The sequence below is a fragment of the Oncorhynchus nerka genome, linkage group LG9a (assembly GCF_034236695.1).
Source record: "Oncorhynchus nerka isolate Pitt River linkage group LG9a, Oner_Uvic_2.0, whole genome shotgun sequence".
Taxonomy (NCBI): domain Eukaryota; kingdom Metazoa; phylum Chordata; class Actinopteri; order Salmoniformes; family Salmonidae; genus Oncorhynchus; species Oncorhynchus nerka.
The window spans coordinates 1,382,139-1,406,637 of record NC_088404.1 but is presented as its reverse complement, the minus strand read 5'-3'; the positions used below and the strand labels follow the sequence as shown (position 1 = coordinate 1,406,637).

The 24,499-nt window shown below is 42.4% G+C and overlaps 1 protein-coding gene across 1 annotated transcript; it reads right to left on the bottom strand.

The window, feature by feature from the left end:
• Positions 1–1,693: 1,693 nt before the first annotated feature.
• Positions 1,694–17,302, bottom strand: LOC135573440 (sodium/potassium/calcium exchanger 1-like). Its single transcript, XM_065022767.1, has 6 exons — positions 17,236–17,302; positions 15,100–15,218; positions 14,551–14,841; positions 10,017–10,106; positions 8,076–8,242; positions 1,694–5,971 (listed from the first exon to the last, which is right to left on the bottom strand). Exons 1-6 carry the CDS (start codon positions 17,300–17,302, stop codon positions 5,722–5,724), a joined length of 984 nt encoding a protein of 327 aa, XP_064878839.1. The 3' UTR covers positions 1,694–5,721.
• Between the last annotated feature and the right edge of the window lie 7,197 nt (positions 17,303–24,499).

The window sequence follows — 24,499 nt, the reverse complement described above, 5'->3', positions numbered from 1 at the left end:
TTTTTTGGGGTTTCAAGCTTCTGAATCTGGCGGATTTTAATTTAAAGGTAGACCCATCAAGATGGTGTTGCCATGAACTGCACCACAGATATTGGCTGTGTTCCACTGCTTAGACATTGCCGGATCTTGCAACACCTGGATAGGTATTTTACATATCAGATAATTGCATCATTATGTTATATCAATCTGTCAGTCGATGACGTGGCACACAACCATTGGTTGATGCATGCAACTTCTAAGCAGGGGAACGTGACCTATATTATGATGTAAACTCAGCAAAAAAAGAAACACCCTCTCACTGTCAACTGCGTTTATTTTCAGCAAACTTAACATGCGTAAATATATGTATGAACATAACAAGATTCAACAACTGAGACATAAACTGAACAAGTTGCACAGACATTTGACTAACATAAATGGAATAATGTGTCCCTTAACAAAGGGGGGATCAAAATCAAAAGTAACAGTCAGTATCTTGTGTGGCCACCAGCTGCATTAAGTACTGCAGTGCATCTCCTCCTCATGGACTGCACCAGATTTGCCAGTTCTTGCTGTGAGATGTTACCCTATTCTTCCACCAAGGCACCTGCAAGTTCCCAGATATTTCTGGGGGGAATGGCCCTAGCCCTCACCCTCCGATCCAACAGGTCCCAGACATGCTCAATGGGATTGAGATCTAGGCTCTTCGCTGGCCATGGCAGAACACTGACATTCCTGTCTTGCAGGGAATCACACACAGAACAAGCAGTATGGCTGGTGGCATTGTCATGCTGGAGGGTCATGTCAGGATGAGCCTGCAGGAAGGGTACCACATGAGGGAGGAGGATGTCTTCCCTGTAACGCACAGCGTTGAGATTACCTGCAATGACAACAAGCTCGGTCCGATGATACTGTGACACACCGCCCCAGACCATGACGGACCCTCCACCTCCAAATCGATCCCGCCCCAGAGTACAGGCCTCGGTGTAACGCTCATTCCTTCGACGATAAACGCAAATCCGACCATCACCGCTGGTGAGACAAAACCACGACTCGTCAGTGAAGAGCACTTTTTTGCCAGTCCTGTCTGGTCCAGCGACGGTGGGTTTGTGCCCATAGGCGACGTTGGGCATCTTTCTTTTGGTGTTTTTCATAGTCAGTAGAACGGCCTCTTTAGTGTCCTAAGTTTTCATAGCTGTTAGTGTCTTAACGACCATTCCACACGTGCATGTTCATTAATTGTTTATGGTTCATTGAACAAGCAGGGAAACAGTGTTTAAACCCTTTACAATGAAGATCTGTGAAGTTATTTGGATTTTTACAAATGGTCTTTGAAAGACAGGGGTCTTTCAAAAAGGGATGTTTCTTTTTTTTCCTGAGTTTATTTGTATTTATTATGGATCCCCATTAGCCAAGGCAGCAACTACTCTATGGTTAGCTGATATGTTAAACACCTGTCCAGGTGATGCAAGATCTGGCAGAAGAATGCCGTGTCTGAGCAGAGGCATGCGCCCATTGAGATGAGCACCATACAAGACCTTAATAGACCAAAAAGCTAAATGACTGCTTGCTCCACGCATGTCTAAACTTAATTAGACCAAACAGCTCATTTCTGGTTATATTAATTTTGACAATAATTTAGTGGTAAACCCCCCCCAACCCCACATACGCTACTTTCTGTTCCTAACTGTAAACAAAGACGCTGTGAGTGGAGAAGCAGGCGAAACGTTTAATAAAACAACAAACATAGAACCAGACAACAGTAGCTTCATCTCACAGCATCATACTGCCTGGGGACCTAAGGGAGTGACGGATAAAGGGGAGGTAATGGAGGTTCATGATGACATGTAGGTAATGATGGACCCCAGGACCGGTTTTTCGTAAACCGGCAACGTCGATCTCCAGAGGGGGGTAGACGTGACACTAACATTGAAACTAAATAACATGAAAACGAAAATGAAATGTTTGTATAAAACTAAATATAAAATAGGAAATCGGATCTGAATACAAACATAAATAACCTTGATACTGAGTGAGAATGGTAGCTTTTCATCTATTATTCAACTGCCTTGTTTTCTACTGAGTGAGAACAGTAGCTTTTCATCTATTATTCAACTGCCTTGTTTTCTACTGAGTGAGAACAGTAGCTTTTCATCTATTATTCAACTGCCTTGTTTTCTACTGAGTGAGAACGGTAGCTTTTCATCTATTATTCAACTGCCTTGTTTTCTACTGAGTGAGAACAGTAGCTTTTCATCTATTATTCAACTGCCTTGTTTTCTACTGAGTGAGAACGGTAGCTTTTCATCTATTATTCAACTGCCTTGTTTTCTACTGAGTGAGAACGGTAGCTTTTCATCTATTATTCAACTGCCTTGTTTTCTACTGAGTGAGAACGGTAGCTTTTCATCTATTATTCAACTGCCTTGTTTTCTACTGAGTGAGAACGGTAGCTTTTCATCTATTATTCAACTGCCTTGTTTTCTACTGAGTGAGAACAGTAGCTTTTCATCTATTATTCAACTGCCTTGTTTTCTACTGAGTGAGAACAGTAGCTTTTCATCTATTATTCAACTGCCTTGTTTTCTACTGAGTGAGAACAGTAGCTTTTCATCTATTATTCAACTGCCTTGTTTTCTACTGAGTGAGAACAGTAGCTTTTCATCTATTATTCAACTGCCTTGTTTTCTACTGAGTGAGAACAGTAGCTTTTCATCTATTATTCAACTGCCTTGTTTTCTACTTGGGCTTTTATCACGTTACTTAAAGCAATAAAGTAATTGTTGGTAATAATATTATATTATTAATAAAATAAATAATACAACTCGTTTCACTACTCGCACTTCTTTATACTTAGGTCAGCATTTCTGAAAGTCAAAACCAGACATTTTTTAAGTGATTTGAAATTTGGCAACATCTCAATTGACATTGTGTTGACTGTGTTGCCAGTCAGAGAGCCTCGGATAGTCGTAATCCACCAACGACTCAATGTAGACATTGCTACAGCTTTTAGAAATTAAATGATTGGGATATTTTGATGATGCATTCAAAGGTCCATCGAGCCGGACAGTGACTGGGGGCTGTTAAGTGCGACCAGTTTGGTGGCATATGAAATATTTTGTTGTATGACCAGTAGTTTTATTTTGGGAGCGACTAGGAAAAGAATCTCCCAGATAATACATTGTAATGATCAGGCTTCTCTGTACCACAGTTAGAGAACAAAGTGAGAACAGATTAGTTAGCGTCATGGTTATATCATTACCACAGCGAAAACGGCCTGCTTCTAGCCCAACCAGGTCAAAATATCTTCTGTGGTTTAACCCAACGAGAGAATGTCACAAGTGTTTCCCTAAAAACTGAGTTAAAACATCTTCTACTGTACAATAAAGTGAATAGCTTTAATGTGTTGTTATGGTTCTGGATGGCCAGACAGCTAGCTACAATGACGAGAAGCTGCCATGTGTTGTTATGGTTCTGATGGCCAGACAGCTAGCTACAATGACAACAAGCTGCTATGTGTTGTTATGGTTCTGGATGGCCAGACAGCTAGCTACAATGACGAGAAGCTGCCATGTGTTGTTATGGTTCTGATGGCCAGACAGCTAGCTACAATGACATCAAGCTGCTATGTGTTGTTATGGTTCTGGATGGCCAGACAGCTAGCTACAATGACGAGAAGCTGCCATGTGTTGTTATGGTTCTGGATGGCCAGACAGCTAGCTACAATGACAAGAAGCTGCCATGTGTTGTTATGGTTCTGGATGGCCAGACAGCTAGCTACAATGACGAGAAGCTGCCATGTGTTGTTATGGTTCTGATGGCCAGACAGCTAGCTACAATGACAACAAGCTGCCATGTGTTGTTATGGTTCTGGATGGCCAGACAGCTAGCTACAATGACAACAAGCTGCCATGTGTTGTTATGGTTCTGGATGGCCAGACAGCTAGCTACAATGACAACAAGCTGCCATGTGTTGTTATGGTTCTGGATGGCCAGACAGCTAGCTACAATGACAACAAGCTGCCATGTGTTGTTATGGTTCTGGATGACCAGACAGCTAGCTACAATGACGAGAAGCTGCCATGTGTTGTTATGGTTCTGGATGGCCAGACAGCTAGCTACAATGACGAGAAGCTGCCATGTGTTGTTATGGTTCTGGATGGCCAGACAGCTAGCTACAATGACGAGAAGCTGCCATGTGTTGTTATGGTTCTGGATGGCCAGACAGATAGCTACAATGACGAGAAGCTGCCATGTGTTGTTATGGTTCTGGATGGCCAGACAGCTAGCTACAATGACGAGAAGCTGCCATGTGTTGTTATGGTTCTGGATGGCCAGACAGCTAGCTACAATGACGAGAAGCTGCCATGTGGCGAATAGTAAGTGACTCGTTTGATCTTGTTAATACCATGTCTTGTTTTGATGTGTTTTCTAATAGAGGTGTCTATTGTAATATGGCTAAAATTTGCTAGGTAGCTAGCTTGCGAAACAACCAACTTGTCTATAGCGGATTGTCTATAGCGGATCGCAGGGACCACATTTTACATTCTGAAATTATGTTTTGGGCCATTCCAAAACTACTTGTGCGTCGTTAACCACTTGTTTATACTTCGTTCAGTCATGTTACCTCATTGGCTAGCTAGCTAACAACCTGGTAACTTCACCAGTATATCCGAACATCTGGGGACACAGAAAGAAAGGAAGAGGGATATCTTCTTCAGGAGGTCAATGATCACAGCAATGAATGAATGACAGATCTCTTGCATGTTGTCATCACAAACCTGAAGTGTTTAAAGGGACAGTGTACAATTTCCAATTCAATGTATCTCAATAGGAAAATTGTGCTTTTACACAATGCAATAACTTTTGTAATGTCAATGACAGGTATTAGTATCAACATTTTAGCTTTTATAATAAACACATTTCTTTACCGTGTTACATATTAGTTTCTAGGACACAACACATGCTTCAAAAGTAGAATTCATAAAAGCCTAATATAGGCTGTATCTCTGAATTAAACACATCCTGTTTTCTGGTGCTTCTAAGTTTCATGTGGTGCTCCTAACTTTTTAAAGTTGGGAGCACCAGTGCTACCAATGAAAAATGTTGAAGGGATACTTCTGGATGTTGGCAAAGAAGCACTTTATGTACTTCCCCAGAGTCAAATGAACTCATGGATACCATCTGTATGTCTCTGCATCCAATATGAAGAAAATTAGAGGTAGTTCCGTGAGCCAATGCTAACTAGTGTTAGCGCAATGACTGGAAGCCTATGGTATCTACTCGCAAATGCTAGTTAGCGACTTTCTTTAAACTGAAGTATCTATTTAATTTGGAACCATGCCTGTAGACTCATCTGGTCAGACACCATGCTGGACAAAAGAGAGGCCTCACACAATCAGCCCCAAAAGAGAGGCCTCACACAATCAGCCCCAAAAGAGAGGCCTCACACAATCAGTCTCAGATGGAAACAGAGCATATAATGACTTGATCCTCCAGCACGTGTGTGTATCTTTCTGTGTGTGTGTGTATGCATTTGTGTGTGTGCGTGTACGTTTGGGTGTGTGTGCACTTAATGTTTATTAGGAAATTGTACTAATTATCTCATGTTATGAAGCAAACTATTTTGTGGAGGTGTCACCGGCTGAAGTGCCCATATGTATTTGACAAATTGTCAAATAAATTCAACCAATGATAACTCTGTCCTCTAGCAGAACACTCAGCACCAGGAAGACAATAGTGTCAGATGGACACAGGACAGATGATAACTCTGTCCTCTAGCAGAACACTCAGCACCAGGAAGACAAAATAGAGAAGGAACATGGTAGATCCCAGCATCTTGTTCATCCTCCACTTACACACAGCAATACTGATGATGACGAAGAGGAGCATGAGGAAGAGCAACACAATGGCACAGAACAGACCGTTGGAGCTGACGGGCACCGGAGCAAAACCATGGAACGACGACCACAATAACCACGGGACTGGCAGGCTGGGGGGGGGAAGAGAAAGATATTATTACCTTGTGCAGCTAGGGGGGGAGATATTATTACCTTGTACAGCTAGGGGGGGGGGGGGGAGATATTATTACCTTGTACAGCTAGGTCGACAAATTTTAATCAATTGGACTCATAACCCCTTTTTTCCATAGTCCTTTAAGCCTCTTTCTCAGAGCCTGAACCAGTTACAGGATGTTAGCCCATAGTTCTGGGGACTAGTGAACTACATCTAGGAATGTGAATAAATTTTGGAGTAGCTTGGTGGTAGTTCAACTGAATTCAAATGTTGGTAGTGTTTTCAGTAGTTAACAGCTGTTTTACCATGTTGTGGTGTAGCTAACTACTGGAACTACACACTACTGTTTTACCATGTAGCTAACTACTGGAACTACACACTACTGTTTTACCATGTAGCTAACTACTGGAACTACACACTACTGTGTTACCATGTAGCGGTGTAGCTAACTACTGGAACTACACACTACTGTTTTACCATGTAGCGGTGTAGCTAACTACTGGAACTACACACTACTGTTTTACCATGTAGCGGTGTAGCTAACTACTGGAACTACACACTACTGTGTTACCATGTAGCGGTGTAGCTAACTACTGGAACTACACACTACTGTTTTACCATGTAGCGGTGTAGCTAACTACTGGAACTACACACTACTGTTTTACCATGTAGCGGTGTAGCTAACTACTGGAACTACACACTACTGTTTTACCATGTAGCGGTGTAGCTAACTACTGGAACTACACACTACTGTTTTACCATGTAGCGGTGTAGCTAACTACTGGAACTACACACTACTGTTTTACCATGTAGCGGTGTAGCTAACTACTGGAACTACACACTACTGTTTTACCATGTAGCGGTGTAGCTAACTACTGGAACTACACACTACTGTTTTACCATGTAGCGGTGTAGCTAACTACTGGAACTACACACTACTGTTTTACCATGTAGCGGTGTAGCTAACTACTGGAACTGCACACTACTGTTTTACCATGTAGCTAACTACTGGAACTGCACACTACTGTTTTACCATGTAGTGGTGTAGCTAACTACTGGAACTGCATACTACTGTTTTACCATGTAGTGGTGTAGCTAACTACTGGAACTGCATACTACTGTTATTTACAAAAATAAAATATGGGTGAACTAAGCAATAATTAATTTTATTTTTATGCAACAGACCTTCCTACTTCTCACTTAAAACATAGTTTTTGTGTTTAATAGGCCAAATTACACATTTGGTTAACATCTGAATCCAGAGCAGTGGCGTCATGCCCTTAGGGGGCACATGCTCCCTCAAATAGGGCAGCCGGTAGCCTAGCGGTTAGCGTGTTGGGCCAGGAACTGAAAGGTTTGTCTGGAATACCCTAGCCGACAATGTGAACACTATGTGGATGTGCCTTTGATCAAGGCACTTGAGCATAATTGCACTGGATAAGAGCGTTGACTAAAATGTAATTTGACCTGTTTTTGTGTTAATTTTCTTTTTTCTTCTCTGTAATAACACTAACCACATAGCAATTTTATGAAATTGGCTTTAGCTTGATAGGTTCCCAACCTCATAAGTAGCTACCAAGAAGCCATTTCATGTTATCAATCAAGTTAGAGTAGCTATCTTGTCTAACCATCTTAACTGGCATTCCTGCTGGAAAGGTTCATAGACTTTAGAAAGTGGGCAATAACTACATGTACTGAATAAGACTCACATTCCTTTCAATCTTTTACCCAGATATTAGCAGAGTTTAGTTGGTTAATATAAAAAAAGAACCACCAGTCTGGAAGATACAGACAGCTCATGAGGTATGCTTAGATATGCATAAAAATATACATTTTTTAAAAAATAGTATGAAGCATGATTATGGCTCCAGATTGCAGGGAAAATCCCCAGCTCGAGAGTAATCTGTTCTTGCCCTTTGTAGTCTGACATTCCAGATTGAGATATGGTAATTTATAACTAAGTAGTTTGGGATGTAGGGAACTAGCTTTTAAAATGAATTTGAGTTAAGTAAACTTGATTTTTCTTAAGGGCAGCTTTAGTGTAGTTGAACATCCTTCAGTGTGAAGGTGATGGCACTCACCCCATGGTGATGTCGAAGATGTTGGAGCCCACAGAACTGGACACAGCCATATCCCCCAGTCCTTTACGGGCCACAATAACACTAGTGATGAGGTCAGGGATGGACGTTCCTGCAGCCAGGATAGTTAGGCCCATGATCTCCTCTGAGATGCCTATGGTCTCTCCCACCTGACAGAAACAAGGTGTTGTGTTTGGTTCTAATAGGAACAGTTTGTTATATTTGACTCAGTAGTGGTAGTGAGAGTAACACTGGGTGTTGGTTCTAATAGTGTTCTATTTGACTCAGTAGCGGTAGTGAGAGTAACACTGGGTGTTGGTTCTAATAGTTTGTTCTATTTGACTCAGTAGTGGTAGTGAGAGTAACACTGGGTGTTGGTTCTAATAGTGTTCTATTTGACTCAGTAGCGGTAGTGAGAGTAACACTGGGTGTTGGTTCTAATAGTGTTCTATTTGACTCAGTAGCGGTAGTGAGAGTAACACTGGGTGTTGGTTCTAATAGTTTGTTCTATTTGACTCAGTAGTGGTAGTGAGAGGAACACTGGGTGTTGGTTCTAATAGTGTTATATTTGACTCAGTAGTGGTAGTGAGAGTAACACTGGGTGTTGGTTCTAATAGTGTTCTATTTGACTCAGTAGCGGTAGTGAGAGTAACACTGGGTGTTGGTTCTAATAGTTTGTTCTATTTGACTCAGTAGTGGTAGTGAGAGTAACACTGGGTGTTGGTTCTAATAGTGTTCTATTTGACTCAGTAGCGGTAGTGAGAGTAACACTGGGTGTTGGTTCTAATAGTGTTCTATTTGACTCAGTAGCGGTAGTGAGAGTAACACTGGGTGTTGGTTCTAATAGTTTGTTCTATTTGACTCAGTAGTGGTAGTGAGAGGAACACTGGGTGTTGGTTCTAATAGTGTTATATTTAACTCAGTAGTGGTAGTGAGAGTAACACTGGGTGTTGGTTCTAATAGTGTTCTATTTGACTCAGTAGTGGTAGTGAGGGTAACACTGGGTGTTGGTTCTAATAGTGTTCTATTTGACTCAGTAGTGGTAGTGAGGGTAACACTGGGTGTTGGTTCTAATAGTGTTCTATTTGACTCAGTAGTGGTAGTGAGAGTAACACTGGGTGTTGGTTCTAATAGTGTTCTATTTGACTCAGTAGTGGTAGTGAGAGTAACACTGGGTGTTGGTTCTAATAGTGTTCTATTTGACTCAGTAGCGGTAGTGAGAGTAACACTGGGTGTTGGTTCTAATAGTGTTCTATTTGACTCAGTAGCGGTAGTGAGAGGAACACTGGGTGTTGGTTCTAATAGTGTTCTATTTGACTCAGTAGCGGTAGTGAGAGGAACACTGGGTGTTGGTTCTAATAGTGTTCTATTTGACTCAGTAGCGGTAGTGAGAGTAACACTGGGTGTTGGTTCTAATAGTGTTTGACTCAGTAGTGGTAGTGAGAGTAACACTGGGTGTTGGTTCTAAAAGTGTTTGACTCAGTAGCGGTAGTGAGAGTAACACTGGGTGTTGGTTCTAATAGTTTGTTCTATTTGACTCAGTAGCGGTAGTGAGAGTAACACTGGGTGTTGGTTCTAATCGTTTGTTCTATTTGACTCAGTAGTGGTAGTGAGAGTAACACTGGGTGTTGGTTCTAATAGTGTTTGACTCAGTAGCGGTAGTGAGAGTAACACTGGGTGTTGGTTCTAATAGTTTGTTCTATTTGACTCAGTAGTGGTAGTGAGAGTAACACTGGGTGTTGGTTCTAATAGTTTGTTCTATTTGACTCAGTAGCGGTAGTGAGAGTAACACTGGGTGTTGGTTCTAATAGTTTGTTCTATTTGACTCAGTAGCGGTAGTGCCAAAAGGAAGACTACCTCTTCTACCAGCCTTCTTTAATTATTCTACTATTCTTGTTCACTTGACTCATACAAAAGCCTGGGGATGCAGTTAGTATAACTTACCTGATGTGCCCACCACACCATGAGGTAGGAGAAGACGGCGATCCATAGGATAGACCCCAGGAAGGTGATCACAAAAAACCTCTTATATATCTGCAGAAAAGATAGAGAAAAGCAATGTCTTCTGTCACTGCCTAGCTGAGGTATACTTCCACCATACAGTTTGATAGACTCAGGGACAGTAAATGACAACATCAAATACAGGCAAGGATTATAGGAATTTGAGTAAGTCACTTCCATCAGTTCCACCAGTTCCACTAGTTCTATCAGTTCTATTAGTTCTACCACTTCTATTAGTTCTACCAGTTCTATTAGTTCTACCAGTTCTACCAGTTCCACCAGTTCTCAGTTCCACCAGTTCTATCAGTTCCACTAGTTCCACTAGTTCTATCAGGTCCACTAGTTCCACTAGTTCTACCAGTTCTATCAGGTCCACTAGTTCCATCAGGTCCACTAGTTCTTTCAGTTCTACCAGTTCCATCAGGTCCACTAGTTCCATCAGGTCTACTAGTTCTATCAGTTCCACTAGTTCTTTCAGTTCTACTAGTTCTATCAGTTCCACTAGTTCTACCAGTTCTATCAGTTCTACCAGTTCTATCAGTTCTACTAGTTCTATCAGTTCCACTAGTTCTACTAGTTCTATCAGTTCCACTAGTTCTACTAGTTCTATCAGTTCCACTAGTTCTACCAGTTCTATCAGTTCCACTAGTTCTATCAGTTCTCAGGTCCACTAGTTCTATAAGTTCCATCAGTTCCATCAGTTCCACTAGCTCTATCAGTTCTATCAGTTCTATCAGGTCCACTAGTTCTATCAGGTCCACTAGCTCTATCAGTTCTATCAGGTCCACTAGTTCTATCAGGTTCTATCAGTTCCACTAGTTCTATCAGTTCCACTAGTTCCACTAGTTCTATCAGTTCCACTAGTTCTATCAGTTCCACTAGTTCTATCAGTTCCACTAGCTCTATCAGTTCCACTAGCTCTATCAGTTACACTAGTTCTATCAGTTCTCAGGTCCACTAGTTCTATCAGCTCTATCAGTTCTATCAGTTCCACTAGTTCTATCAGTTCCACTAGTTATATCAGTTCTCAGGTCCACTAGTTCTATCAGTTCTATCAGTTCCATCAGTTCCACTAGTTCCATCAGTTCCACTAGTTCCATCAGTTCCACTTGTTCTATCAGTTCCACTTGTTCTATCAGTTCCACTTATTCTATCAGTTCCACTAGTTCAATCAGTTCCACTAGTTCCATCAGTTCCACTAGCTCTATCAGTTCCACTAGTTCCACTAGTTCTATCAGTTCCACTAGTTCCACTTGTTCTATCAGTTCCACTAACTCTATCAGTTCCACTAGCTCTATCAGTTCCACTAGCTCTATCAGTTCCACTAGTTCCACTAGTTCCATCAGTTCCACTAGTTCCACTAGCTCTATCAGTTGCACTAGTTCTATCAGTTCCACTAGTTCTATCAGTTCCATTAGTTCCATCAGTTCCACTAGTTATATCAGTTCCACTAGTTATATCAGTTCCACTAGTTATATCAGGTCCACTAGTTATATCAGGTCCACTAGTTATATCAGTTCCACTAGTTATATCAGGTCCACTAGTTATATCAGTTCCACTAGTTCCATCAGTTCCACTAGTTCCATCAGTTCCACTAGTTCCATCAGTTCCACTAGTTCCACTAGTTCCATCAGTTCCACCAGTTATATCAGTTCCACCAGTTATATCAGTTCTACTAGTTCTATCAGTTCCACTAGTTCTACCAGTTCTATCAGTTCTACCAGTTCTATCAGTTCTACTAGTTCTATCAGTTCCACTAGTTCTACTAGTTCTATCAGTTCCACTAGTTCTACTAGTTCTATCAGTTCCACTAGTTCTACCAGTTCTATCAGTTCCACTAGTTCTACCAGTTCTGTCAGTTCCACTAGTTCTATCAGTTCCACTAGTTCTATCAGTTCTCAGGTCCACTAGTTCTATAAGTTCCATCAGTTCCATCAGTTCCACTAGCTCTATCAGTTCTATCAGTTCTATCAGTTCTATCAGGTCCACTAGTTCTATCAGGTCCACTAGCTCTATCAGTTCTATCAGTTCTATCAGGTCCACTAGTTCTATCAGGTTCTATCAGTTCCACTAGTTCTATCAGTTCCACTAGTTCTATCAGTTCCACTAGTTCCATCAGTTCCACTAGTTCTATCAGTTCCACTAGTTCTATCAGTTCCACTAGCTCTATTAGTTCCACTAGCTCTATCAGTTCCACTAGTTCTATCAGTTCTCAGGTCCACTAGTTCTATCAGCTCTATCAGTTCTATCAGTTCCACTAGTTCCACTAGTTCTATCAGTTCTCAGGTCCACTAGTTCTATCAGTTCTATCAGTTCCATCAGTTCCACTAGTTCCATCAGTTCCACTAGTTCCATCAGTTCCACTTGTTCTATCAGTTCCACTTGTTCTATCAGTTCCACTTATTCTATCAGTTCCACTAGTTCAATCAGTTCCACTAGTTCCATCAGTTCCACTAGCTCTATCAGTTCCACTAGTTCCACTAGTTCTATCAGTTCCACTAGTTCCACTTGTTCTATCAGTTCCACTAACTCTATCAGTTCCACTAGCTCTATCAGTTCCACTAGCTCTATCAGTTCCACTAGTTCCACTAGTTCCATCAGTTCCACTAGCTCTATCAGTTGCACTAGTTCTATCAGTTCCACTAGTTCTATCAGTTCCATTAGTTCCATCAGTTCCACTAGTTATATCAGTTCCACTAGTTATATCAGTTCCACTAGTTATATCAGGTCCACTAGTTATATCATGTCCACTAGTTATATCAGGTCCACTAGTTATATCAGGTCCACTAGTTATATCAGTTGCACTAGTTCCATCAGTTCCACTAGTTCCATCAGTTCCACTAGTTATATCAGGTCCACTAGTTATATCAGGTCCACTAGTTATATCAGTTCCACTAGTTATATCAGGTCCACTAGTTCCATCAGTTCCACTAGTTCCATCAGTTCCACTAGTTCCACTAGTTCCATCAGTTCCACCAGTTATATCAGTTCCACCAGTTATATCAGTTCTACTAGTTCTATCAGTTCCACTAGTTCCATCAGTTCCACTAGTTCCATCAGTTCCACTAGTTCCATCAGTTCCACTAGTTATTTCAGTTCCACTAGTTCTTTCAGTTCTACTAGTTCCATCGGTTCCACTAGTTCCATCACTTCCATCAGTTCCACTAGTTCCATCAGTTCCACTAGTTACATCCGTTCCACTAGTTCTTTCAGTTCTACTAGTTCTATCAGTTCCTTCAGTTCCACTAGTACTTTCAGTTCCACTAGTTCCATCAGTTCCACTAGTTCCATCACTTCCACTAGTTCCATCAGTTCCACCAGTTCTATCAGTTATATCAGTTCCACTAGCTCTATCAGTTCCACTAGCTCTATCAGTTCCACTAGTTCCATCAGTTCCACTAGTTCCATCAGTTCCACTAGTTCCATCAGTTCCACTAGTTCTTTCAGTTCCACTAGTTCTTTCAGTTCTACTAGTTCTATCAGTTCCACTAGTTCCATCAGTTCCACTAGTTCCATCAGTTCCACTAGTTCCATCAGTTCCACTAGTTCCATCAGTTCCACTAGTTCTTTCAGTTCTACTAGTTCTATCAGTTCTACTAGTTCTATCAGTTCCACTAGTTCCATCAGTTCCACTAGTTCCATCAGTTCCACTAGTTCCATCAGTTCCACTAGTTCCATCACTTCCATCAGTTCCACTAGTTCCATCACTTCCATCAGTTCCACTAGTTCCATCAGTTCCACTGGTACTTTCAGTTCTATCAGTTCCATCAGTTCCACTAGTTCCATCAGTTCCACTAGTTCTTTCAGTTCTACTAGTTCTATCAGTTCCACTAGTACTTTCAGTTCTATCAGTTCCACTAGTTCTATCAGTTCCATCAGTTCCACTAGTTCCATCAGTTCCACTAGTTCTTTCAGTTCTACTAGTTCTATCAGTTCCACTAGTACTTTCAGTTCTATCAGTTCCACTAGTTCTATCGGTTCCACTAGTTTTTTCAGTTCCACTAGATCTATCAGTTCCACTAGTTCTATCGGTTCCACTAGTTCTTTCAGTTCCACTAGTTCTATCAGGTCCACTAGTTCCACCAGTTCCACCAGATCTATTTAGTTCCACCAGTTCCGTCGGTTCTGTCAGTTCCACTGGTTCCGTCAGTTCCATCAGTTGTATAATTTCCACTAGTTCTATCAGTTCTCAGTTCCACTGGTTCCATCAGTCCTATCTGTCCTATCAGTTCCATAGAACTATCAGTTCCACCAGTTTCTTCAGTTCCACTGGTTCCAATAGTACTTGAGTTGACTTGAACTTTGCTGTCCATGGTCAACTTTCATGTTTTTCCAAACTACATAAGGTGCTGTCTTACAGTGGTATTTTCTTTTTACTGGGTATGTGTGTGTTTGTGGGTATGTGTGTATTTGTGGGTATGTGTGTGTTTCTGTGTTGGTGGGTGTGTGTGGGCGTGTGGGTGTGTGTGGGCCTTACCGGGTTACGGACGTCGGGCACGGTGAGCCACAGAGGGAAGACTATAGGCAGGAGGAACAGATAGGTGGCCTGTTTACATCTGGTGTCCGGCCACACCAAAGACAGAGGCTTGTCATCAAGGTCATCATCTTCCTCATCTTCCTCATCGTCATCTTCATCAGAACTTTCCTCATCAGAACTTTCCTCATCAGAACTATCTTCATCACTGTCGTCATCATCATCATCATCATCATCATCATCATCATCATCATCCTCACTACAAGACGAACCAACTGCTGCCGATTTGTTCTCCTATAAGGAAGGAAGGGGAGGGGGAAGGAGGGAGAGGGAGGAAGGAGAGGGAGGGAGAGAGCAAGGGGGAGAGAGGGGGTTGGAGGTAGTGGTCAGGGGGGGAGAGATTGATGGAGAGAGGGAAGGAGATGAAGAACGAGAGAGAGGAGAAAAGAGGTGGAGGGAGAGAGAGAAGGAGAGAGAGGGAGCTGTTACCTTGAGTCCCCCTAGTGATGTACTGTATGTATTGATAGGAAGTGTATTGTCATTGTCTTGTACCATCTGACTCTCTGGCTGCTCCTTCTTCGTCTCCTCCTCCTTGGCTGGGGCTGGAGCAGGGGCTGGAGCAGGGGCTGGAACTGGGGTGGCTGAGGGTGCAGGGACAGCTGGTTCTTTGTCTGGACAACAGATGGTAAAGGGGGGGGGCGGTCAGAACAGCAGCAGCACTATCCTATCAGTTCAACCAACTCAAACATCATGTGGGAATTTCCATTTTAAAACCCCCCTAGAGTTGATGTCTGCGACTCCGCTTGAATCTAAATAGCATAATAATACAAATATATTATTATTATCAAAATCCATCAGTTTAAGCTAGAGAGATGTTTTTTTTAATGGGCTGTGTCCACAGCAGCTGCTTATGTCAGCCTTCCGCATGTGAGGTGGAAAGTGACCGAGTTACAGCAACGTTTGTCAGACCATGAGACATCCTGAAAATCAGTCTTCTCAGGAAAACATCTGTAGTGTCGGAACGGTTTGGTCTATGGACGACCCTCACGACACTAGTCTGAAGGTAACCGGTTACCAGTTTAAAATATGTATGGGAGTACACTGCATTCGGAAAGCATTCAGACCCCTGGACTTTTTCCACATTTTGTTACGTTACAGACATATTCTTAAATGGATTAAATAGTTCATCAATCTACACACAATATCGACAAAATCAAATACATTAAAACATTTTTTTAAGCAAATGTATAACAAAATAAAGAACTGAAATATTTCATTTAGTATTCAGACCCTTTACTCAGTACTTTGTTGATGCATCTTTGGCAGCGATTACAGCCTGGAGTCTTCTCCGGTATGACGCTACAAGTTTGGCACAACTGTATTTGGGGAGTTTCTCCCATTCTTCTCTACATATCCTTTCAAGCTCTGTCAGGTTGGATGGGGAGCATCACTGTACAGCTATTTTCAGGTCTCTCCAGAGATGTTTGATCGGATTCAAGTCCCGGCTCTGGCTGGGTCCCTCAAGGACATTCAGAGACTTGTCCCGAAGCCACTCCTGCGTTGTCTTTGCTGTGTTCTTAGGTTCGTTGTCCTGTTGGAAGGGGAACCTTAGTCCCAGTCTGATGTCCTGAGTTCTGTACCAGGTTTTCATCAAGGATCTCTCTGTACTTTGCGCCTTTCATCTTTCCTCAACCCTGACTAGTCTCCCAGTTCCTGCCACTTAAAAACATCCCCACAGCATAATGCTGCCACCACCATGCTTCCCCAGTAGGGATGGTGCCAGGTTTCCTCCCGACATGATGCTTGGCTTTCAGGCCAAAGAGTTCAATCTTGGTTTCATCATACCAGAGAATCTTGTTTCTCATGGTCTGAGAGTCCTTTAGGTGCCTTTTGCCAAATTCCACATTTGAGATTCTTCAAAGTAGCCACCCTTTGCATTAATGACAGCTTTGCACACTCTTGGCATTCTCTCAACCAGCTTCACCTGGAATGCTTTTCCAACAGTCTTGAAAGAGTTCCCACACATGCTGACCACTTCCTGGCTGCTTTTCCTTCACTCTACGGTCCAACTCATCCCAAACCATCTCAATTGGGTTGAGGTCGGGTGATTGTGGAGGCCAGGTCATCTGATGGAGCACTCAATCACTCTCCTTGGTCAAATAGCCCTTACACAGCCTGGAGTTGTATTTTGGGTCATTGTCTTGTTGAAAAACAAATGATAGTCCCACTAAGCGCAAACCAGATGGGATGGCATATCGCTGCAGAATGCGGTTGTAGCCTTGCTGGTTAAGTGTGCTTTGAATTCTAAATAAATCAGACAGTGTCACCAGAAAAGCACCATCACACCTCCTCCTCCATGCTTCATGGTGGAAACCACACATGCAAAGATCATCCGTTCACCTACTCTGCTTCTCACAAAGACACGGCGGTTGGAACCAAAAATCTCAAATTTGGACTCCAGGCCAAAGGACAGATTCCCACTTGTTTAATGTCCATTGCTTGTGTTTCTTGGCACAAGCAAGACTCTTATAATTGGTGTCCTTTAGTAGTGTTTTTTTTGCAGCTAGGCCTGAAGGCCTGATTCACACAGTCTCTTTTGAACAGTTGATGTTGAGATGTGTCCATTACTTGAACTCTGTGAAGCATTTATTTGGGCAGCAATTTCTGAGTCTGGTAACTCTTATGAACTTATCCTCTGCAGCTGAGGTAACTCTTCCTTCCCTGTGGCGGTCCTCATGAGAGCCAGTTTCATCATAGCGCTTGATGTTTTTGCGACTGCACTTGAAGAAACTTTCAAAGTTCTTAATGTTCTGCATTGATTGGCTTTCATGTGTTATAGTAATGATGGACTGTTGTTTCTCTTTGCTTATTTGAGCTGCTCTTGCCATAATATGGACTTGGTCTTTTGCCAAAGAGGGCTATCTTCTGTATACCACCCCTACCTTGTCACAACAATTGATTGGCTCAAACGCATTAAGAAGGAAAGAAATTCCACAAATGGACTTTTAAGAAGGCACACCTGTTAATTAAAATGCATTCCAGGTGACTACCTCATGACACTGGTTGAGAGAATTCCAAGAGTGTGCAAAGCTGTCATCAAGGCAAAGGGTAGCTACTTTGAAGAATCTGAAATATACTTTCATTTTTTTAAACACTTTTTGGTTACTACATGATTCCATATGTGTTATTTAATCGTTTTTAATGTCTTCACTATTGTTCTTCAATGTAGAAAATATAAAAAATAAAGAAAAATCCTTGAATGTAGGTGTGTCCAAACTGTTGACTGGTACTGTGTTTTTATTTCATATAAGGTGACCTAAAATTCTAAATGAATTAGCTAAAGGATCCTTGGTGTGACCACCTTAAAACAATTCCCTATGTTAGGTTGGTAGAACCATCCCCCCCAGGCTTACAATAAAATCAAATGTTTTTTTGTGTGTCACATTCGCCAAATACGGCACTTTACAGTGAAATGCTGCACTTAACCAACTGCTTACTTACATGCACTTAACCAACTGCTTACTTACATGCACTTAACCAACTGCTTACTTACATGCACTTAACCAACTGCTTACTTACATGCACTTAACCAACTGCTTACTTACATGCACTTAACCAACTGCTTACTTACATGCACTTAACCAACTGCTTACTTACATGCACTTAACCAACAATGCAGTTTTAAAAAATACACACAAAAAATAATAAGAAGAAATGAAGGTAACAAATAAGCAGTAAAATAACAGCAGCAGTAAAATAACAGTAGCGAGGCAGAGAGGCTATATACAGGGTATTACGGTACAGAGTCAGTGTGGAGGCTATATACAGGGTATTACGGTACAGAGTCAATGTGGAGGCTATATACAGGGTATTACGGTACAGAGTCAATGTGGAGGATATATACAGGGTATTACGGTACAGAGTCAATGTGGAGGCTATATACAGGGTATTACGGTACAGAGTCAATGTGGAGGCTATATACAGGGTATTACGGTACAGAGTCAGTGTGGAGGCTATATACAGGGTATTACGGTACAGAGTCAATGTGGAGGCTATATACAGGGTATTACGGTACAGAGTCAGTGTGGAGGCTATATACAGGGTATTACGGTACAGAGTCAGTGTGGAGGCTATATACAGGGTATTACGGTACAGAGTCAATGTGGAGGCTATATACAGGGTATTACGGTACAGAGTCAATGTGGAGGCTATATACAGGGTATTACGGTACAGAGTCAATGTGGAGGCTATATACAGGGTATTACGGTACAGAGTCAATGTGGAGGCTATATACAGGGTATTACGGTACAGAGTCAATGTGGAGGCTATATACAGGGTGTTACGGTACAGAGTCAATGTGGAGGCTATATACAGGGTATTACGGTCAGAGTCAATGTGGAGGCTATATACAGGGTATTACGGTACAGAGTCAATGTGGAGGCTATATACAGGGTATTACGGTACAGAGTCAATGTGGAGGCTATATACAGGGTATTACGGTACAGAGTCAATGTGGAGGCTATATACAGGGTATTACGGTCAGAGTCAATGTGGAGGCTATATACAGGGTATTACGGTACAGAGTCAATGTGGAGGCTATATACAGGGTGTTACGGTCAGAGTCAATGTGGAGGCTATATACAGGGTATTACGGTACAGAGTCAATGTGGAGGCTATATACAGGGTATTACGGTACAGAGTCAATGTGGAGGCTATATACAGGGTATTACGGTACAGAGTCAATGTGGAGGCTATATACAGGGTATTACGGTACAGAGTCAATGTGGAGGCTATATACAGGGTATTACGGTACAGAGTCAATGTGGGGGCTATATACAGGGTATTACGGTACAGAGTCAATGTGGAGGCTATATACAGGGTGTTACGGTACAGAGTCAATGTGGAGGCTATATACAGGGTGTTACGGTACAGAGTCAATGTGGAGTCTATATACAGGGGGTACCGGTACAGAGTCAATGTGGAGGCTATATACAGGGTATTACGGTACAGAGTCAATGTGGAGGCTATATACAGGGTATTACGGTACAGAGTCAATGTGGAGACTATATACAGGGTATTACGGTACAGAGTCAATGTGGAGGCTATATACAGGGTATTACGGTACAGAGTCAATGTGGAGGCTATATACAGGGTATTACGGTACAGAGTCAATGTGGAGGCTATATACAGGGTATTACGGTACAGAGTCAATGTGGAGGCTATATACAGGGTATTACGGTACAGAGTCAATGTGGAGGCTTTATACAGGGTATTACGGTACAGAGTCAATGTGGAGACTATATACAGGGTATTACGGTACAGAGTCAATGTGGAGGCTATATACAGGGTATTACGGTACAGAGTCAATGTGGAGGCTTTATACAGGGTATTACGGTACAGAGTCAATGTGGAGACTATATACAGGGTATTACGGTACAGAGTCAATGTGGAGACTATATACAGGGTATTACGGTACAGAGTCAATGTGGAGGCTATATACAGGGTATTACGGTACAGAGTCAATGTGGAGGCTATATACAGGGTATTACGGTACAGAGTCAATGTGGAGGCTATATACAGGGTATTACAGGGTACAGAGTCAATGTGGAGGCTATATACAGGGTATTACGGTACAGAGTCAATGTGGAGGCTATATACAGGGTATTACGGTACAGAGTCAATGTGGAGGCTATATACAGGGGGTACCGGTACAGAGTCAATATGGAGGATATATACAGGGTATTACGGTACAGAGTCAATGTGGAGGCTATATACAGGGTATTACGGTACAGAGTCAATGTGGAGGCTATATACAGGGTATTACGGTACAGAGTCAATGTGGAGGCTATATACAGGGTATTACGGTACAGAGTCAATGTGGAGGCTATATACAGGGTATTACGGTACAGAGTCAATGTGGAGGCTGTATACAGGGTAGTACGGTACAGAGTCTATGTGGAGGCTGTATACAGGGTATTACGGTACAGAGTCTATGTGGAGGCTATATACAGGGGGTACCGGTACAGAGTCAATGTGGAGGCTGTATACAGGGTATTACGGTACAGAGTCAATGTGGAGGCTATATACAGGGTATTACGGTACAGAGTCAATGTGGAGGCTATATACAGGGTATTACGGTACAGAGTCTATGTGGAGGCTATATACAGGGTATTACGGTACAGAGTCAATGTGGAGGCTGTATACAGGGTATTACGGTACAGAGTCAATGTGGAGGCTATATACAGGGTATTACGGTACAGAGTCAATGTGGAGGCTGTATACAGGGTATTACGGTACAGAGTCAATGTGGAGGCTATATACAGGGTAGTACGGTACAGAGTCAATGTGGAGGCTATATACAGGGTGTTACGGTACAGAGTCAATGTGGAGGCTATATACAGGGTATTACGGTACAGAGTCAATGTGGAGGCTATATACAGGGTATTACGGTACAGAGTCAATGTGGAGGCTATATACAGGGTATTATGGTACAGAGTCAATGTGGAGGCTATATACAGGGTATTACGGTACAGAGTCAATGTGGAGGCTATATACAGGGTATTACGGTACAGAGTCAATGTGGAGGCTATATACAGGGTATTATGGTACAGAGTCAATGTGGAGGCTATATACAGGGTATTATGGTACAGAGTCAATGTGGAGGCTATATACAGGGTATTACGGTACAGAGTCAATGTGGAGGCTTTATACAGGGTATTACGGTACAGAGTCAATGTGGAGGCTATATACAGGGTATTACGGTACAGAGTCAATGTGGAGGCTATATACAGGGGGTATTACGGTACAGAGTCAATGTGGAGGCTATATACAGGGTATTACGGTACAGAGTCAATGTGGAGGCTATATACAGGGTATTACGGTACAGAGTCAATGTGGAGGCTATATACAGGGTGTTACGGTACAGAGTCAATGTGGAGGCTATATACAGGGTATTACGGTACAGAGTCAATGTGGAGGCTATATACAGGGTATTACGGTACAGAGTCAATGTGGAGGCTATATACAGGGTATTATGGTACAGAGTCAATGTGGAGGCTATATACAGGGTATTATGGTACAGAGTCAATGTGGAGGCTATATACAGGGTATTACGGTACAGAGTCAATGTGGAGGCTATATACAGGGTATTATGGTACAGAGTCAATGTGGAGGCTATATACAGGGTATTATGGTACAGAGTCAATGTGGAGGCTATATACAGGGTATTACGGTACAGAGTCAATGTGGAGGCTTTATACAGGGTATTACGGTACAGAGTCAATGTGGAGGCTATATACAGGGTATTACGGTACAGAGTCAATGTGGAGGCTATATACAGGGGGTACCGGTACAGAGTCAATGTGGAGGCTATATACAGGGTATTACGGTACAGAGTCAATGTGGAGGCTATATACAGGGTATTACGGTACAGAGTCAATGTGGAGGCTATATACAGGGGTACCGGTACAGAGTCAATGTGGAGGCTATATACAGGGTATTACGGTACAGAGTCAATGTGGAGGCTATATACAGGGTGTTACGGTACAGAGTCAATGTGGAGGCTATATACAGGGTATTACGGTACAGAGTCAATGTGGAGGCTATATACAGGGTATTACGGTACAGAGTCAATGTGGAGGCTATATACAGGGTATTACGGTACAGAGTCAATGTGGAGGCTATATACAGGGTGTTACGGTACAGAGTCAATGTGGAGGCTATATACAGGGTATTACGGTACAGAGTCAATGTGGAGGCTATATACAGGGTATTACGGTACAGAGTCAATGTGGAGGCTATATACAGGGTATTACGGTACAGAGTCAATGTGGAGGCTATATACAGGGTATTACGGTACAGAGTCAATGTGGAGGCTAAATACAGGGTATTACGGTACAGAGTCAATGTGGAGGCTATATACAGGGTATTATGGTACAGAGTCAATGTGGAGGTTATATACAGGGTATTATGGTACAGAGTCAATGTGGAGGCTATATACAGGGTATTATGGTACAGAGTCAATGTGGAGGTTATATACAGGGTATTATGGTACAGAGTCAATGTGGAGGCTATATACAGAGTCAATGTGGAGGCTATATACAGGGTATTATGGTACAGAGTCAATGTGGAGGCTATATACAGGGTATTACGGTACAGAGTCAATGTGGAGGCTATATATAGGTATTACGGTACAGAGTCAATGTGGAGGTTATATACAGGGTATTACGGTACAGAGTCAATGTGGAGGCTATATACAGGGGGTACTGGTACAGAGTCAAGGTGGAGGCTATATACAGGGTATTACGGTACAGAGTCAATGTGGAGGCTATATACAGGGTATTACGGTACAGAGTCAATGTGTAGGCTATATACAGGTTATTATGGTACAGAGTCAATGTGGAGGTTATATACAGGGTATTACGGTACAGAGTCAATGTGGAGGCTATATATAGGTATTACGGTACAGAGTCAATGTGGAGGCTATATACAGGGTATTACGGTACAGAGTCAATGTGGATGCTATATACAGGGTATTACGGTACAGAGTCAATGTGGAGGCTATATACAGGGTGTTACGGTACAGAGTCAATGTGGAGGCTATATACAGGGTATTACGGTACAGAGTCAATGTGGAGGCTATATACAGGGTGTTACGGTACAGAGTCAATGTGGAGGCTATATACAGGGGGTACTGGTACAGAGTCAGTGTTCGTTCGGGGGCACCGGTTAGTCAAGGTAATATGTACATGTAGGTAGAGTTAAAGTGACTATGCATAGATAACAGAGTAGCAGCAGCGTAGAAGGGGGGGGTGTGTGTGAAGTGGAAGAATCAGAATGAGTTGGGTAACATAGATAACAGAGTAGCAGCAGCGTAGAAGGGGGGGGGGTGTGTGTGAGGTGGAAGAATTCAGAATGAGTTGGGTAACATAGATAATTCTATCTGCATAATATGCTGATGTGAGATACTTATTAGAATGTATCCCTTTGGACTCTGGTGTTGGCAGTTGCACTTCTTCCCTCAGCTGGGACTCAGTCACCTGGGGCCCAGAGAGGGGAGAGGTCAGGCTTGTCTTTCACATGTTCCTGGTGCTATGCAGAATATCATTCTTAAACCACGTGAAGGGAGGGTGTGATTAATGGGCAACCAATTACTGGATTCCACAATGTCTGTGCGCCAGTCACTCCCTCCTTTGGCCTTGGGGGAGATAAGGTCTGAGACTAGATGTGTGGGGTAGTGTCTGGAGTTGACGTTTTTGTGCTATGAAATACCAGGAACGAGATTAGAACCTCGTCTTAAGGGCCAAACTGAACGATAATTTATAGCGAATGCTATCTGGCTACGGGATACTCCTTTCTCATTTAAAAAGTCTCCCCTTGTGACTCATTCTATGTATATGTTGTTCGTCAAGTAGGTTGAAAGGGGTGTATCCTGGCTCTCAAAGACCTTCGTACTTTTTGTCTTGGGGCTTTTCAACAGATCATCAGAAATGCCATCACTATTGCAAAGCTCTCATTATATTATAGATTTAGTTGAATTATAACTGACTTGTGTGACAAGTTAGTCTCTCCTCATTTAATAGTAAAGAAGTGAACTCTCACAGGGGGGCAAATAGTCTGAGTAGCCATTTTAATAGGTGTTCAGGAGTCTTTTGGAGTCATTCTAGGGGGTTATCAATCTGTCTATGTAACTGATGTGAAACGGCTAGCTTAGTTAGCGGTGTGCGCTAAATAGCGTTTCAATCGGTGACGTCACTCGCTCTGAGACCTTGAAGTAGTTGTTCCCCCTTTGCTCTGCAAGGGCTGCGGCTTTTGTGGAGCGATGGGTAACGATGCTTCGTGGGTGACTGTTGTTGATGTGTGCAGAGGGTCCCTGGTTCGTACCCGGGTATGGGCGAGGGGACGGCCTAAAGTTATACTGTTACATTCATGCTGTTGACCCGGATCACTGGTT